The sequence below is a fragment of the Athene noctua genome, chromosome 15, assembly GCF_965140245.1.
Source record: "Athene noctua chromosome 15, bAthNoc1.hap1.1, whole genome shotgun sequence".
NCBI lineage: Eukaryota > Metazoa > Chordata > Aves > Strigiformes > Strigidae > Athene > Athene noctua.
In genome coordinates, this window is record NC_134051.1 from 4,742,727 (window position 1) to 4,756,608 (window position 13,882).

General features: G+C 43.8%; 1 protein-coding gene across 2 annotated transcripts; it reads right to left on the reverse strand.

The window, feature by feature from the left end:
- Nucleotides 1-67: 67 nt before the first annotated feature.
- On the reverse strand, nucleotides 68-13,645 carry CIAO3 (cytosolic iron-sulfur assembly component 3). 2 transcript variants are annotated; one of them, XR_012634575.1, is made up of 12 exons: nucleotides 13,550-13,645; nucleotides 11,931-12,026; nucleotides 10,285-10,428; nucleotides 9,817-9,949; nucleotides 9,311-9,445; nucleotides 8,847-8,965; nucleotides 7,567-7,696; nucleotides 7,249-7,321; nucleotides 3,887-4,024; nucleotides 2,684-2,841; nucleotides 1,663-2,027; nucleotides 68-1,066 (listed from the first exon to the last, which is right to left on the reverse strand). XR_012634575.1 is itself a non-coding variant. In XM_074918829.1 (11 exons), exons 1-11 carry the CDS (start codon nucleotides 13,613-13,615, stop codon nucleotides 1,789-1,791), a joined length of 1,431 nt encoding a protein of 476 aa, XP_074774930.1. In that variant the 5' UTR covers nucleotides 13,616-13,645; the 3' UTR covers nucleotides 68-1,788. The 2 variants fall into 2 exon arrangements, 1 of the variants encoding a protein (XP_074774930.1); XM_074918829.1 differs by having other exon boundaries at nucleotides 68-2,027.
- Between the last annotated feature and the right edge of the window lie 237 nt (nucleotides 13,646-13,882).

A 13,882-nucleotide genomic window follows, 5' to 3' on the forward strand; every position in this document is an offset into this window, starting at 1 on the left:
GGGGGAAGCACTGGGAGATTCTTGCCTTACAAACACTGTGAATTCACTAATTGAGCAGCGACACCTGAAAAATGTAAAGCTTTTAATTAAAAACATGAAAAAGAAAAAAGTCTTTTACAGTGTTGGCTTACTTTTAGTAAAGAGTGGAGGAGGCTCTGAGGAGGACACAGGCCAGCGCTGCTGGAGGAGCCGGTACAAGAGGCGGGTGAAGGGCTGAGCCCTGCACTCGCCGGCGGCAGTAACGCAGTCAGGGGTTTCCCTGGCTTTTCCCTGGTGGGAGTTTTCCCTGGCGAGGGTCTGCGCAAGGTCCTCTCAGGATTAGCTGCGGTAACCAGCTCCACGTTTATATTTACTCTGAAGCAACAAAGCTTTGTTTTCAAGTTTTCATCCACTTAACTCTACTTTCTGCAGAGTCCTTCTTCCTCACATAGCAGTAACTGGAAAAAGGAGAAATACTGAAGTGATTTAGTGATGATTCCAAGTTCATCTTCACTTGCAGCTGCAGCAGGCACAAGGAGATCCCACATCCGCCGGCGTCCCTTCCCCTCGAGTTCAGGTACAGCCACAGAGCCTCGCGCTCCTGCCCACCCCTCCCCAGCCACACTGCAACTCCACAAAAACTGATGTTCTCATTAAGTAGACCAGACTTAGTAGCTGTTTTTCTCTGAACACATCTTCTGAAAACACCCATCTGTTAAAAACACTGACAGCACGACAGGCACCCGTCATCTCCAGCAACAAAAGACCAAATCTGTTCCACAGCCACCTCTCTTCTGGCGAGGCATCAGAATATGCTGCATTAAACCAGGTGTGTTTTTACTAACCTCTTGGATTGTTCTGGTAAACTACTCATTGTAATGATTGCAGCTCACAGCAGCCTTCTATTAACTTTTGTAAAGGAACACCTTTCAGAGACACGCAGGGCTTTGTCCTTCATGGGAAAGTTGGCAGTAAATTCTTACTTGAAACACTGCAAAAAGTTGCTTTCTCTGAATTTAAGGATATTATCCATCAGTAACTGGCTGCTGAGTATGGGGTAGATGTGACAATTCTGTGACTCTCTCTACTGTGTAATTTAGGGAGAGAAAGAGAAAGATGTAATTGCCCACGGTTAGAGACAATTGTTATAATTAAAAGGGAAAAAAAAAAAAAATCACTCTTGCTTATTCTTCTGAAACATTCATTTAGGCCCCATTTCAGCCCTGCTTCTCATGCTGCTGCTACCCACCCCCTCGGCCAGGGACAGGATGCAGCAGGGGCTGGCAGGGGCAGGCAGCCCCTGAAGAGGAAAACCAGACCCCAGGGTCTAATGAGAGCATTTCTAACTCAGTGAGGGCGTCCCGACAGAGCCAGCCCCAAAACCTAGTGCCGCGGAAACACAGCAAGGCCGGGACGAGTAACACCATCGTGTAGCAAAAAGCTCCTTGGGGCGAGGCTACAGCCTCCTGCAAGCCAACTCCTCCAGCACCTTAAATTCATCAGCTTTGGGAGGTTTAGGGCTGTAAGGGGAGCGCAGATTTAGTCCTTAAAGACCGTGCAGAGGCTGGGTTGCACCACTGCTCCTTTTGATGTGCGTTTTAAGTCAGTATTGGCCTTTATTTACATTGTTTCAATAATTATAAGGCTCTAGGAATTTATATTGCCTGCCTATATGCACATTACCTTCTCATCCCTAATGAGAGCCAGAAACTGCCAAGTCCCAGTGAGGGCTTTTAGCCATTGTTTGAGAATCCACCATACAATGGAGTTAAAAAGGCACCGAGTGTTGGGGCTTCACGGCGTCAAGCTTCACCATTTGATGTTAAATCCGGTGCTTGCTCTCTCCACGGCGTGGTACTCCGTACGCAGAGCTCGGGCAGCCTTTTCTGACTCCGTGCCCCCCAGCCACCGCTCGTACAGCTCCTTTACAGTCCAGTTCTCCTCAGGAATTGTGGTCTTAAGAGACTCGTACAACCTCTCGACTTGCTGAAGCTGGTCCTTGCCAGATTCACCATCTAGTTTGATCTGACCACCCCCATTTAAACAGCCTGTGTGCAACAAAGGGAGAGAATGTCACTGGCTTTCGAAAGCACTTCATCTTTAGCAGTAAAAACCAACAACTACAGTTAATTTAATCTGCACCTGCCATTACAGAAATGAAAACGCTATAATTGGGGTTTACACCCCATGTAAGAGGGCTAAGCAGTGGTGGGGAGCTCTGGCTCTGAGCCAAGGGCTGGGCACGACCTGCCCACACTCTGCTAGCGGGGTCAAAGAGGGTGAGAAAGGAGGGCTTGTGCAAAGGGGAAAAGGAATAAAATGGGTGGAAAGATACTTTCTTCACCAGCCAGAACAAGCGTTCTCTAAAAGCATAACAGTCAATTTTGTGCAATTTTAGAGGGAGAATCTCCCCACATACCAAAGAGCTCAGAAAACTAGGAGGACCTCCTTAAAAGCACTAATTTTGCAAATTTTGTGCAATGGAATTTAACTGTAATCACTTAAATCCTGAAGAATTACTAGCTTCTAGGTAGGAAAATATACACACAAACAATTCTGACATTCTGAAGCTGTGACTATCACATCTCAGGAATTTGACAGCTTTGCCACAATATTCAGGATGTGAGAAATTGCCTGTTCTTCTATTTTAGGTCCAGTTTCATACAGCTTAGGGTGTAACAGGGAAAGCCCCCAGCAGTCTTACCCGATGGGCAGGCCATGACTTCAACGTAGTGATAGGGTGATTTCCCACGTTTCAGCTTTTGCACCAGATTCTGTATGTTTCGAAACCCATATGCCAAAGCAAACTGGAGCAGGACAACCCCCTCCTTCTCCAGAGTCACCTCCTGGAAGTCCTTGTTTCTGAAGAACAAGAGCAGAGAAAAATGTCTTATCCAAATTAACTTCTATTTTAAACTTCAAAGAGCCCCATGTTAAAACAAAGCTCTCTGTGAAATCTTTTTCAAGGAAGCTGTCCCAGTTCTCTGCCACTCGAGCAGAAGGGATGAAGGAAGGAGCTCACAGCTCCTTCTCCAGCCTTGTCTGAGGACCTGCCACCTGAACTGAGTTTGTGGAAGAACACCTGTGTTGAATAAACCCTTAAAAGCAAAGCAAATGGAGCCTGAACAAAAGTTTCATTGTGATGGGCCTTCTAAGTTGGCTTCAGCCAACTTATGCATTAGTGGGGCCTTGGAGGAAACTTTGAAATTGCAGTGGGTCATAAAACCAGGGAGCAAACCATTACTGAAGGCTTCCAGACTCCAGAGGTTAATGGAAATACCTGTTCCTGATAAAAGAGTAAGTAATTTGATTTTTATCAAGTATTTCATATTGAGACTCTGGGGCGTTGTTCCTTCTGCTTCCTAGACCAGAGAATCCTAAACATAAATAATTGCTACTCAGGGCTATAATACATTACAAATGGTATATTACTATCATAATGGGGAAGCTAGTGGAAATCTCAGCTGAACGAGCCTCCAGGCCCAAGCTCCAGTGACTTGTTTTTTGTCTTACAACACAATTAAAACAGAGCCGCAAAGCCCTGACAGGAGATTTTTTTTTTCTGTGATCGCTACATTAGCATCAAATCTACTTTATGGCTCTGACTGCAGGTGAGCGAGCCCAGATCCAGGAGAACTCTGTCTTCTAAACTACTCTAAAAATTGTCTGCAACTTGATACTGGGAAAATCCATCAGGCCAAAATAAAGCGCATGGGTGGTGAAGAGGCTACAAGTCTCTGAGGGAGCAGGGACTGCTCAGCCACTGTGGGAGGGAGAAGCACATTCCCATGCCTTGAAGTAAAATGTTTAACATTGCAAAGAAAGTTTCAGCCGACATCAGCGAGATAAGAGCATGAACACAACTGCAACAAAAACAGGGCTTTCTGTAGGACTTTAAAATTCTTACTTTAGTGGTTTGTACTGAATTGTATCCACTTGAATTCCAAAGAGCTCCTTGGCTGCGTACTTGTACACGTGCTCCAAGTAGCCCCCCGAGCCACCACCCGAGTGGCTGGTGAGCTCCTCTTCGGCAGCACCACTGAGCCTGGGCGAGGGAGAGGGGGAAGAAAACAGCACTTAGAGGGGAACTTTGATTCAACAGAACAGCCAGCATAAAGGCAAAGGTCCAGGGGACTTAAAAGCAACAGAACAAGCCCCAGGGCAGCTCCTTTTGAGCTCCCAGCTTTTCCCTTTCTCCTGGGAACCCCCTATTTATAGCTCCAGAGCCCGGGGATTTAACCCTGTGCTGCCCAGCTGCCTTTGGGTCAAGCTCAGCGGAAATAGTCACGTGCCACAGCAAGGCCTGACCCACGCGCTGCCAACTTAAATCTTCACGTTATCAGAAACACGTTTGGGAATGTTTGAGTTAAAAGGGCAATTACTTGACGTGTATTTTGTTTGCTTCCTGTTTAAAAACCTCTACAAACATCCAGGGTTACACTCAGAAATGGAAGGGAAATACTGAAGCAATGGTGGTATGTTGGAGAACAGAACCCAGCACAAGTCCTGGCTCAGACGAGACATCTCACCAGACCTAAAGCTTTTTCTGCAGCATCAACAAAAGCATGGAAAGCTCTGGTTCTGTGTTACAGCGTCTCTTTTGAAACCAGCTCCTTGAGATGTGGTTGGTGGGATGCATGAGAGCACTGCTGCAGGGTCTCTGTGCAGAGAGGTGAAATCCCTGCGGCCGTGGTTTCCTCTGCATGCAGTCACGCAGCAAAGGTGACCAAACCCAGCGATGCCAGGGCACTTCCTCCATCCACCGCTGTCCTCAGCGGGATCCTGCTTCAAGTTCAACACGTTTTTTGGTGTTGAACAACTACATTAACAGAAGTTCTGTAATTCTAGTTCTGCACAAGTAATTCCGTCTCAGTGCCATGCCAGAACACAACCGACTATTCAGAGGTCAAGAGAATGTTTCTTGAGAACAGCTCACCAGATGGAAGCCACAACAATAGCTTTTGTTACAAGAGAATAACAAGATGAGGGATCTGCTCCGAAGCACTCATCAGGCAGCAACACTTGCATTCTGCTCCCAACAGCTGCAGAAGGGAAAACACTTGAACCCAGGCCAAAGAGTTTCAAGTCCAAGCGAAGACGTTGCCTCTTGCAGATAAAATCTCAGCTTTGGAAGAACTGCAGAAGGCAACACTTGGGCCTGCAATCACCCTCAGAAACTATTTTTAATTTGATCTTGTTTACAGGAACTGAGCTTCATTAACAAAATGTTTCAGTGTGTCTGGCCTCACGTACTGCTAGTCTCTTAAACTGAGGCTGCCAGTAAGCTTCAGTGCTGGCCTGCAGCACACAGTTACACCAGCAAAAGTCCCGGGATTTCTGGCACTTCACCTCCTTTTTGCTGCCAAATGTAATAACCCCTTAATGGGCTTTTCCACGTGCTGGAGGACAAAGCAGAACAACAGCCATTGGCCTGCTGATGCGAACGCTCCAAGTTCTGAGGAATACGTGCTGTTTGTAACCAGTCAATTTACTCAGTATGTTAAAGCTCGCAAAAGGTTATAGAGGCAGTTTATCACCCCAAGCATGAGGCCCAGCACTCAGAATGCACTCCTAAGAACTAGGCCAGAGATTTTTATCAAGTTATTAGACATTCAGTTCTCTGTTATAACTGACACTTCCATAATGTCATTTCCTAAGCAATCCCAAACACTTCAGAACCTTTTTTTCTCCTCAATTTGCTGCCAGTGGTATAACAATAAAGCAGGTAGAACAGAAGTACTAGTTTACAGGGGCAACTTTTGAAGTTATACTTTTGGGACTCAACCATGCAGATATTTATTATAGCTGAGGATACTTTTATTTTTTGATGTGAAAACAATCTGTGTGTATGCTTTGTCAGAAAAAGATACTTAATCCTGGAAAAAGTGTCTAAGAACAGATCTGTGCTAGTAAATGTTCTGTGAAACCTGCACCTACTGATCCACTGAAATGCAGCAAAAGGAAACTGAGGCTCTGGGCATGCAAGTTATTTTAAATCTCTTTTAAAAATTAATAATGCCTTACATGAAAGGGATTGGACAGCAACAGACCATCCCTGGCTCACATTCTCCTTTTCAGAAGCACAGGAGTGACCAATGTTCATAACAATTAAAACTAATCTAGGAAATAGTCTGCGTGTAAGGCCACGTCCCTTCACAGCTGCCACCATACAGGTGCTGATCAGACAATTCCTGTGCAAGGGCCCTTGGTTGTACTGCAGACTTAAAGCCTATTTAGAAATAAAGCCAGTTTCAAACCCAGAGTGTCACATCCACAAGGGGTACAGCTGAAAACAGGCTAGTGTCACAGACTAACCATGTGCCAAATGCTGCATATTTGGGGTATCAAAATCTCTCCTAAAAACTTAAGGAGCCTGAGCAGTAAATTTTTGAATCATATAATCATCTTTTATAATTCTTAAAGGGTGCTGCACATGTAGCCTTTCTGTTTACAACATGCAAAGTGCTACAAAGACATTTATTTTAAACTGAAAAGGAGAATGCTTTGGTTTAGCATTCAGCATGGAACCGTCCCTGCATGTTAATTTAGATGAGTAAAATATGATTTTAATGTTTCTGTAGTCACTTAGATCCCTGTGCAGTTGTCACTTAAGCAGCTGAAGTTGCTACTTTTCAGTTGAACCAACTAAAGTCTCATCTGGTTTGCACGTGTTTTAGATCACCTCTTTTTAAAAATAAAGACTCCAAGAGATTAGCTGAGTGACCTAAATATTTCCTATTTAGGATTTAATTCTGGAATCCCTATAGTAGCTCCGATACCTAGGAATGAGCAGAGTGGAGTAACAGGCTTTGTTTTAGCAAACTCTTTTATCACTGATCTGGATTCTTTCACTTTTCAAAGTTTGCAGGCAGATTTCTGCAGGATTCCACCAGCTGTAGTGTAACAGCATTTGAAGTAAATGACTATCATACAATTTGTGCTTCTCTGCACAATTATTTTGCCATTATACTCTTACTGAGCTAATTCTAGCAATCCTGCAGATTTATAGTGAGAGCTGCTAATCCTTGGGCTACTAAAAATCTAGAATCTAGTTGCAGATTCTCCAAAAGTGGAAATTAATCATTTTCTATAGATGTAAGTATTTTAATGCACAATTGTGCTGATTCAAGTGGCCCAAGAAAGCAAATCAAATGCAAACATGCGCAGCCTTGTGTAGAACAGTAGCAGAAAGGCAAATTCTGTTGAAGAACTCTAACTACTGGATGAAAAAGAACATGACTGAAGATACAAATGAGGTTTTGTTCTTACGTGGTATCCAACGGAGCAGGATCTACATCTGACAGAGACACTCCTTCTTGTTCCAACAACTTTAGCACTTCTCCTAAAACAGAACCACAGACATAAAAAGTTCTTATTTGGGGGATAAAGGAAAGCAAAATCCACAGACCAGTACAAAAGACTGCATCTGCAATTTTTACCAGGATAAGATTTGCATGATTCAAGTGTAATTATACAGTAATATCCATAAATTACATCTTCCACCAGAGACAAAGAGTTATTCAAACTAGCAAATGCCTTGCTCTGAAGCTTCCAAAAATCAGCTGGACTACCTCTGGCTCTGCTTACCTGTGGTGATTACACAGTCCACGTCACGAGTTTGGTACTCCTGGTTGAAAAAGTCTGGCCTTGAGGCCTCTAGCTTTTTGTCATAACAGGGCATCACTGTTACGTGGTAGATCTGGTTGGGTGTCAGGTGCTGGAAGAAAGACAAAGCTGTGGGGTTGGACTGATCAACTGGACAACCAAGGGAGGTGTTTTCCAGGTACAAATGAGAATGATGAAACTAATGCCACCAAGCCTCTGGGAATACTCCCCACTCCTACTGAACATTTGTTTTTTTATATACATACATACACACATTTATATACACATTAAATTACTTCTCTCCTAGAGCACCATTTTAGTTTGTAGCAAGTGTCAGCAGTGTGGCCTTTTATGCGTTTCCCCCCACCTCCTTTTGCTAGAGCAGATGGTTCAGACAGTGAGTGAAGTGAATTCCTAATTATGCAGTTAGAGAACGTGCTTCCTCTATGCTACCAAAACCCAGCCCCTGCATCAGCAACTAAGAAACTATCTAGAGTCAGACAAAAACCTCATGACCATCCAAGAAATAAGCACAGGCCGAGGAAGCAAGTCATTGACTCAAGGCCATTGTTTCAGTATCTTGTGCCAAATATTCTAAGTAGCTGCCAATTTTTGTAAGGAGTATGCAGATGTCAGCATTTACTTAATGCAAGTGTTAAACCACTGCTCATTAATGGACAATAAATCATACAATCAGAAGTGCTGCTTAAGTTTCTTACTGGACAAATCTAGGCTATTAGTACAACTAGTCTTTAAGTATCAAATTTATATTTGGAAGGATTCCAAAGGTTAAAGACTGAGAACAGAACTAAGTCAAACTGAGACAGAACATTAAGTTGGGAACGAGCAAGTAATTTTTAGACCAGACATGATCTGCACGTATGCACTGACAGAAGTTCTGTCTTAGGATAATTTAAGTTATTCACCAACTTTAAACAACATGAAAATACCACACACAGACAAGACGGGAGCACAGACACTGAAAAATAAGTTTCTCCAGCCTTCCCAAATAACATGCAGAGGTTTGAAATAGCCCGTGCAGCATGCACTTAGTGTTACTGCTCTGGGTTGCTAACTTCTCATTAGATGAAATAGAAGTGAGAAAGATGCTGCCTTCGCTGGCTTCTGCAAGATAATTTTTGCCTTTAAACTCTGATTTAAACACTAATCTAATCTAACATGTAGCAAAATAAAAAAATATCAGCTTGAAGTATTAAATTGTAGCAGTTTGCCATTAAGCACAGTACAGGTCAGCCCCTCACCTGCTGTTCTGCAAAATGGCCCTTGATCAAGGAGCCCATGACCTGCTGTGGAGACTTGGTGGTACTGATGTACGGAATGATGAAACTGCCGTGGGTTTTCTCTGCATAGCAGATCCAACCTGGCAAGAGTGTTATTCACAAATTACATTAAAAAATAACAAGCAGCCCTTCATTCTGTCCACCTTCCCCCCAGCCCCAGGCTTAGCACCCATTAATAACCATTTTCAGCCTCACTTCCGCATAAAAAGCAAAGGAAGCATAACAGGAGATTAATTTGAGAGATCATCAAGTAACTGTATAGATCACTACTGCTATTAACACCGAGGTGTCTGTGTACTGTGAAGAGAGTAATCCTCTAAGTAAATTTATCCATTTAAACTTTTCTGACTAGCTTTTTGATTTTTTGTTCCAGTGTACTATTCGCATGCCATTTTATTATTTCCATAACTAATTTCATACCACACCTGGACAGGCAGAAGCGAGCATCGGCAAAGCCTTTTTGTCTTCAGATTGCTTTCGAAAGCGTTTTACAAACTCTCGTTGGCTCTCCAGCAGGCTGAAGTTTCTTGAGAAGGTTGTATCAAAAACGTAGTGCACACCTAGGCAGTACAGCATCTGTGTTAAAATTCACAAGAAAGATACGGCAAACTACCACAGAAAGCCTTCAGTCAAAGCAGATTCAAACTGCACATCTTATTTACAGGTAGCCAGCTCCTGTTGAGAGTGAAGCGTTTTCCCTAGCCTGCACAGTGAGGCGAGCAGAAGTGACAGGAGGACTGGAAATGTAAAATTTAAAGTCCCTTCCGTCCATCACTCCAAGTTTATGATGTGACTGAAGTTGCAGACGGTTCGCATTTTAGTTAATGCCAATTACTACAAGATGAGTCCCCGGGGAGATTAAATCACATCAACCTCCACGTACACCGCAGCAGCCCCCTCTGTGACTCACGGAACACAGTGCCATACTTGCCTAAACTCTTGAAGAATGCAGTCAACTTCTTTGCTGTTTCCAGAACACCCATTTTATATCTTGCAGCTAGTGAAGCTCTGGACTGTGGTGAAACAGAAACTACCACCAATTTCTGTTCACTGGGAGCGGCGGTCTTTGAAAAAAAAAAAAAGACCCACAAACAAAACCCAGCATTATTTAGACAATATTAATACAGCAGATGCAGAACTTTCAGCACACCAGAACATCAGAAAGCATCTCCTGGCTTAACTCTGATGTCAGTAACTTACTACACTAAAGACCCTTTCCAAACCCAGGATTACTTTGTAAAAATTGGAAAAACCACAACAGTGCACTGAGAACATCCTCAGATCCTTCAGCTCTCTGAAACCAATTTTTAAGTGTGCTGTTTCCACGTGTGCTTCTGCAGATGCACCATACCATTTCTTTCAAACTCTGCAGACTACCTAGCCATGACTTGTGACCTACCTTGTTAAAAGTCAGCATTTTGCAGAGCTCTTCGTGGCTTTGTTGAGTGATTAAAACACTCTCTGCTGATGTAATGCAGCCACTACAAGCTAAACAGTCGTTCAGAGTAATTTTAGCTTTTTCCAGTTTTTGTGCTCCTCCATCCTATAAAGAAACAGATTAGACTCAGTTCTGATCACAGTGTAGAATTACATAGCACTTTTCCCACCTTTTACTATATTTATTAACAAAGATGTTGTCCTTTTCATACTCTTGGTTTATCATTTTTAAGAAAGTATCTTTTATTTTTAGTAAGATGAGAAAGAAGACAAGTATTTTTGAAGTTTGCTGCTTTTAAGAGAATTATTTGGCACATTGATGCAAATATGCTGAAGATCTTCAGGAAAATTTTAGCAAGACCAAGAACATCATTTTCACCAAATACAGAACAGTTGCTTCGGCTGTAATTATTTGTGCTCTCTGGTGGGCTAACATTGCTCCAAAACACTGAAATTATATTATCCCAGAAGCAAATAGGGTCTATCTTGCTCGATTTTTCAGCTTGTGGGTGGCTGAAGACTGCTATTTTAACCACAAAACTGTCGATCACAGAGATCCTAAGCCCTTCAGCACCCACCTGCAGCGTGCATTGAATATCACCCTGGAGAAGGCACCTCTATCAGATGCTGCTCACGTTACTAAACACCACTGGAGCTGTTTCTTCACAGGAACTTGAATTTTACTCGTTCTAAATAGATTGTTTGACCAGACTATAAGCTCACTAACATTTTTAATTGATACTGAGAGTTCTGAAATCTTTCGTGCAAAACTTGCACGGACACTGATGGGAAAACTGCATGGCAGTGTATCAAAAAACAGCATGTGGCTTGCCACTGGAAATATTTTTCATAATATTTGACCTGAAAAAGTCAGTTCTCCCATGAGACTCTCCTCTTAAACGTCACTTCTCAACAAAGTCAGAAACAGACCAAGCGATTAGGTACTATTAAATTAAAATTTTAAAATAAGAAACCAGACTCCTTTGGAAGTGCTGTATCCCCCTTTTTTAAGCCAAAAGGTCATCATATGCCTAAAGTTAAAAGTTCTAGATGAATTCCCACCTTGGCTAACTAAGAAATGCTAACCTTTTCTTTGTAAACAGGAAAATTGTTCTGCAAAACTCAGGATTAATTTGGAAGAAGAAGGTTTATGAATTCTGCAGGCTATTTAACAAATAATTTGAAATATTATTTTAAAAAATCAGAGCAAAATTTAAGAGCATGTAATTGAATCTTTGTGAGGGAGCACTCTGCTGTATGACATAATGCAATAAGAAAAGACACTGTTGCAAATAATCTAGGAATTGCTCAAACTTAAGTACTGATGGCAAAATAGACCTCAGCTTATCCGCTCTTATACTGAAATCCTTACTAATTGTCAGTGTTTCAGAGCATAAAAGACAGACACAAAATCAGAATTACTGCTTATAAAACTGGGTAGTAAGGAAGTTGGACTTTGGAAAAAAGATAGGAGAATGCTGACAGCAATAGTATCACTTTTTTAACATCTTAGTCCTCTTTGAGGCATTAATCAGCTGTAGGCTATTCAAATACTTAATAATATATTTTCTGAATATTTTACACAATATGACGAAAAATCACACATACCTGATCGATCTGAAAATAGCTTCCATCAGCTTCAATTCTGATCTTAGCTGCTGCTTTTCCAGGCTTTTTTTCCACTTTTACAGGCTTGATACATTCCTGAAAGAGAAATAAAGCCCGAAAAGAAGGAGATGAGCAATAAAGAGGTAGATTTAATGCAAACTAGAATTATTAAACCCAAACACTAGTTCTAGAGCGAATGCTGCTTACTCTTCCTTAAACTATGATGGATTTACTTAAAGCATTTATAACCCCCAAGGGAAAACGTAAAAGCAAAAACTTCTTACCCCTTTTTTACAGAAGGAACATTTTTCCAGCATCATACCAAAACCAGAGGACAATTTTGCTGTTCTTTCTGAAGAACACAGCTGTGTTTTACGGAGCCTTGAAAGGAACAGAGGCTTGCCTGCACAGTCCTCCTCTCTAAAATCTTACAGATGATCGTGCATGCTTCACTGCAAATTTTAACCAACAGAGGCGTGGTCACTACAGACAACATGTGGCTAGTGCCAATGAAGTTTCACTTCATGTCGAAAGGACTCTGACGACCTCAGATGGCCTGCTTCCAGTTTTCTGTATTGTTCTGTGATGAAGTCTCAAGGGTGTTTTTACATTTTGTGCAATTTTTATTCTTTAGGCACCTTATGACTCCTTGTCCTATTTCCACAGCTAGGATTCTCTTTGCCTTTTACCATCCTGGCTCTGCCAACATCTTCAGGTTTCCCCCCCTAAATTAATCCAGCTGTACTATATTTTGCAAAATGCAGAGACTAACAGGAACATGTTATGATTCTTCAGTTATGCTCACTGAATAAAACAAACGATCTCAAAACAAAAAAGCAAGTTGCATTTATTTACATGAAAGCCCTCTCTAGGAAACCTAAGTACTGCAAGGAGAGTTATGTGGTTTGCTACGCTCTGTTCCGCTGATCCCATTTCAGAATAGTTTTTCCACTGTACTTGCCAGCAAATACAACCAGGATTAGTATTTTGTACTTTTGCTAGTGCTTGAAGACTATAAAAGGAATAGTCTTGACCTGTCCTTGCTGCTCATCCCCACTTCTCTGCCACCCGCTCCTGTACGCTGGCACCAAAATCTGTGTGGACGAGTGGCGCACAATGAAACCTGGGTCAGGCTTAAGCTTTTTTTCCGGAGGGTCCAGATGAACATTTAACAGGGCAATTTCCAGATCGGAGTGGGAATGATTTGGCTGTTGGGCCAAAATTTCTCTCTTTAGCTGCTTACAGAGGCTTGCACTGAACAGGGAGGGTTGCTGCCCTCTCTGTTCCCTGCGTGCTGGCTGGAAGAGACAGCGAGGTATCTCCGTGCTTTTCTCCTTTTACCGTTTATTTCCCAGCACCCGAAAGCCGTCTGAAAGGGCCGGCCTCGGCCCCTCTGCCCGCGTGCCCGCTGTGCCGCCTCCCTCACGCTGTCAAGCCGATGGGCGCAGCCCAGGCCGGCGGCACGGCCAGGGCTGTCACCCACCTCCCCTCAGCGCCATCTTCTCACCCCCCCACCCCTCGGCGGCCTGGTAGGGCCGACTTCGGGCCGGAGGGCAGGGCTGCCCCCCGCGGCCGGCCCTCGCCGCCCCCAGCCCTGGCAACCCCCGACCCGCACCCACCTGCGAGGGCCCGATGTAATCGTCCAGGTCCGTCAGCTGCAGCACCCCGCTGAAGGGAGACGCCATCCCGGCCGCGCCGCCGCCAAGCGCGGCGGCCAGCGGGAGGGGCGGGGGCGACGATACCGTCGTAAAAGGGGAAAGGCCACACTGCCGGAAAGGACAGCGGGGCGGCGATGCGCATGTGCGAGGCGGGCTCCCGCCGCTGGGGGGGGTGGAGCGCGCATGCGCGGAGCGGCTGGGCGGGCCCTGTGAGGGGGCGTCGGCCGCGGTGGCGGGGGGAGCGTGCCGGCAGGCTGCCCGTGCCGCGTTTGTTGGTCCATAGGCTACGGTGGA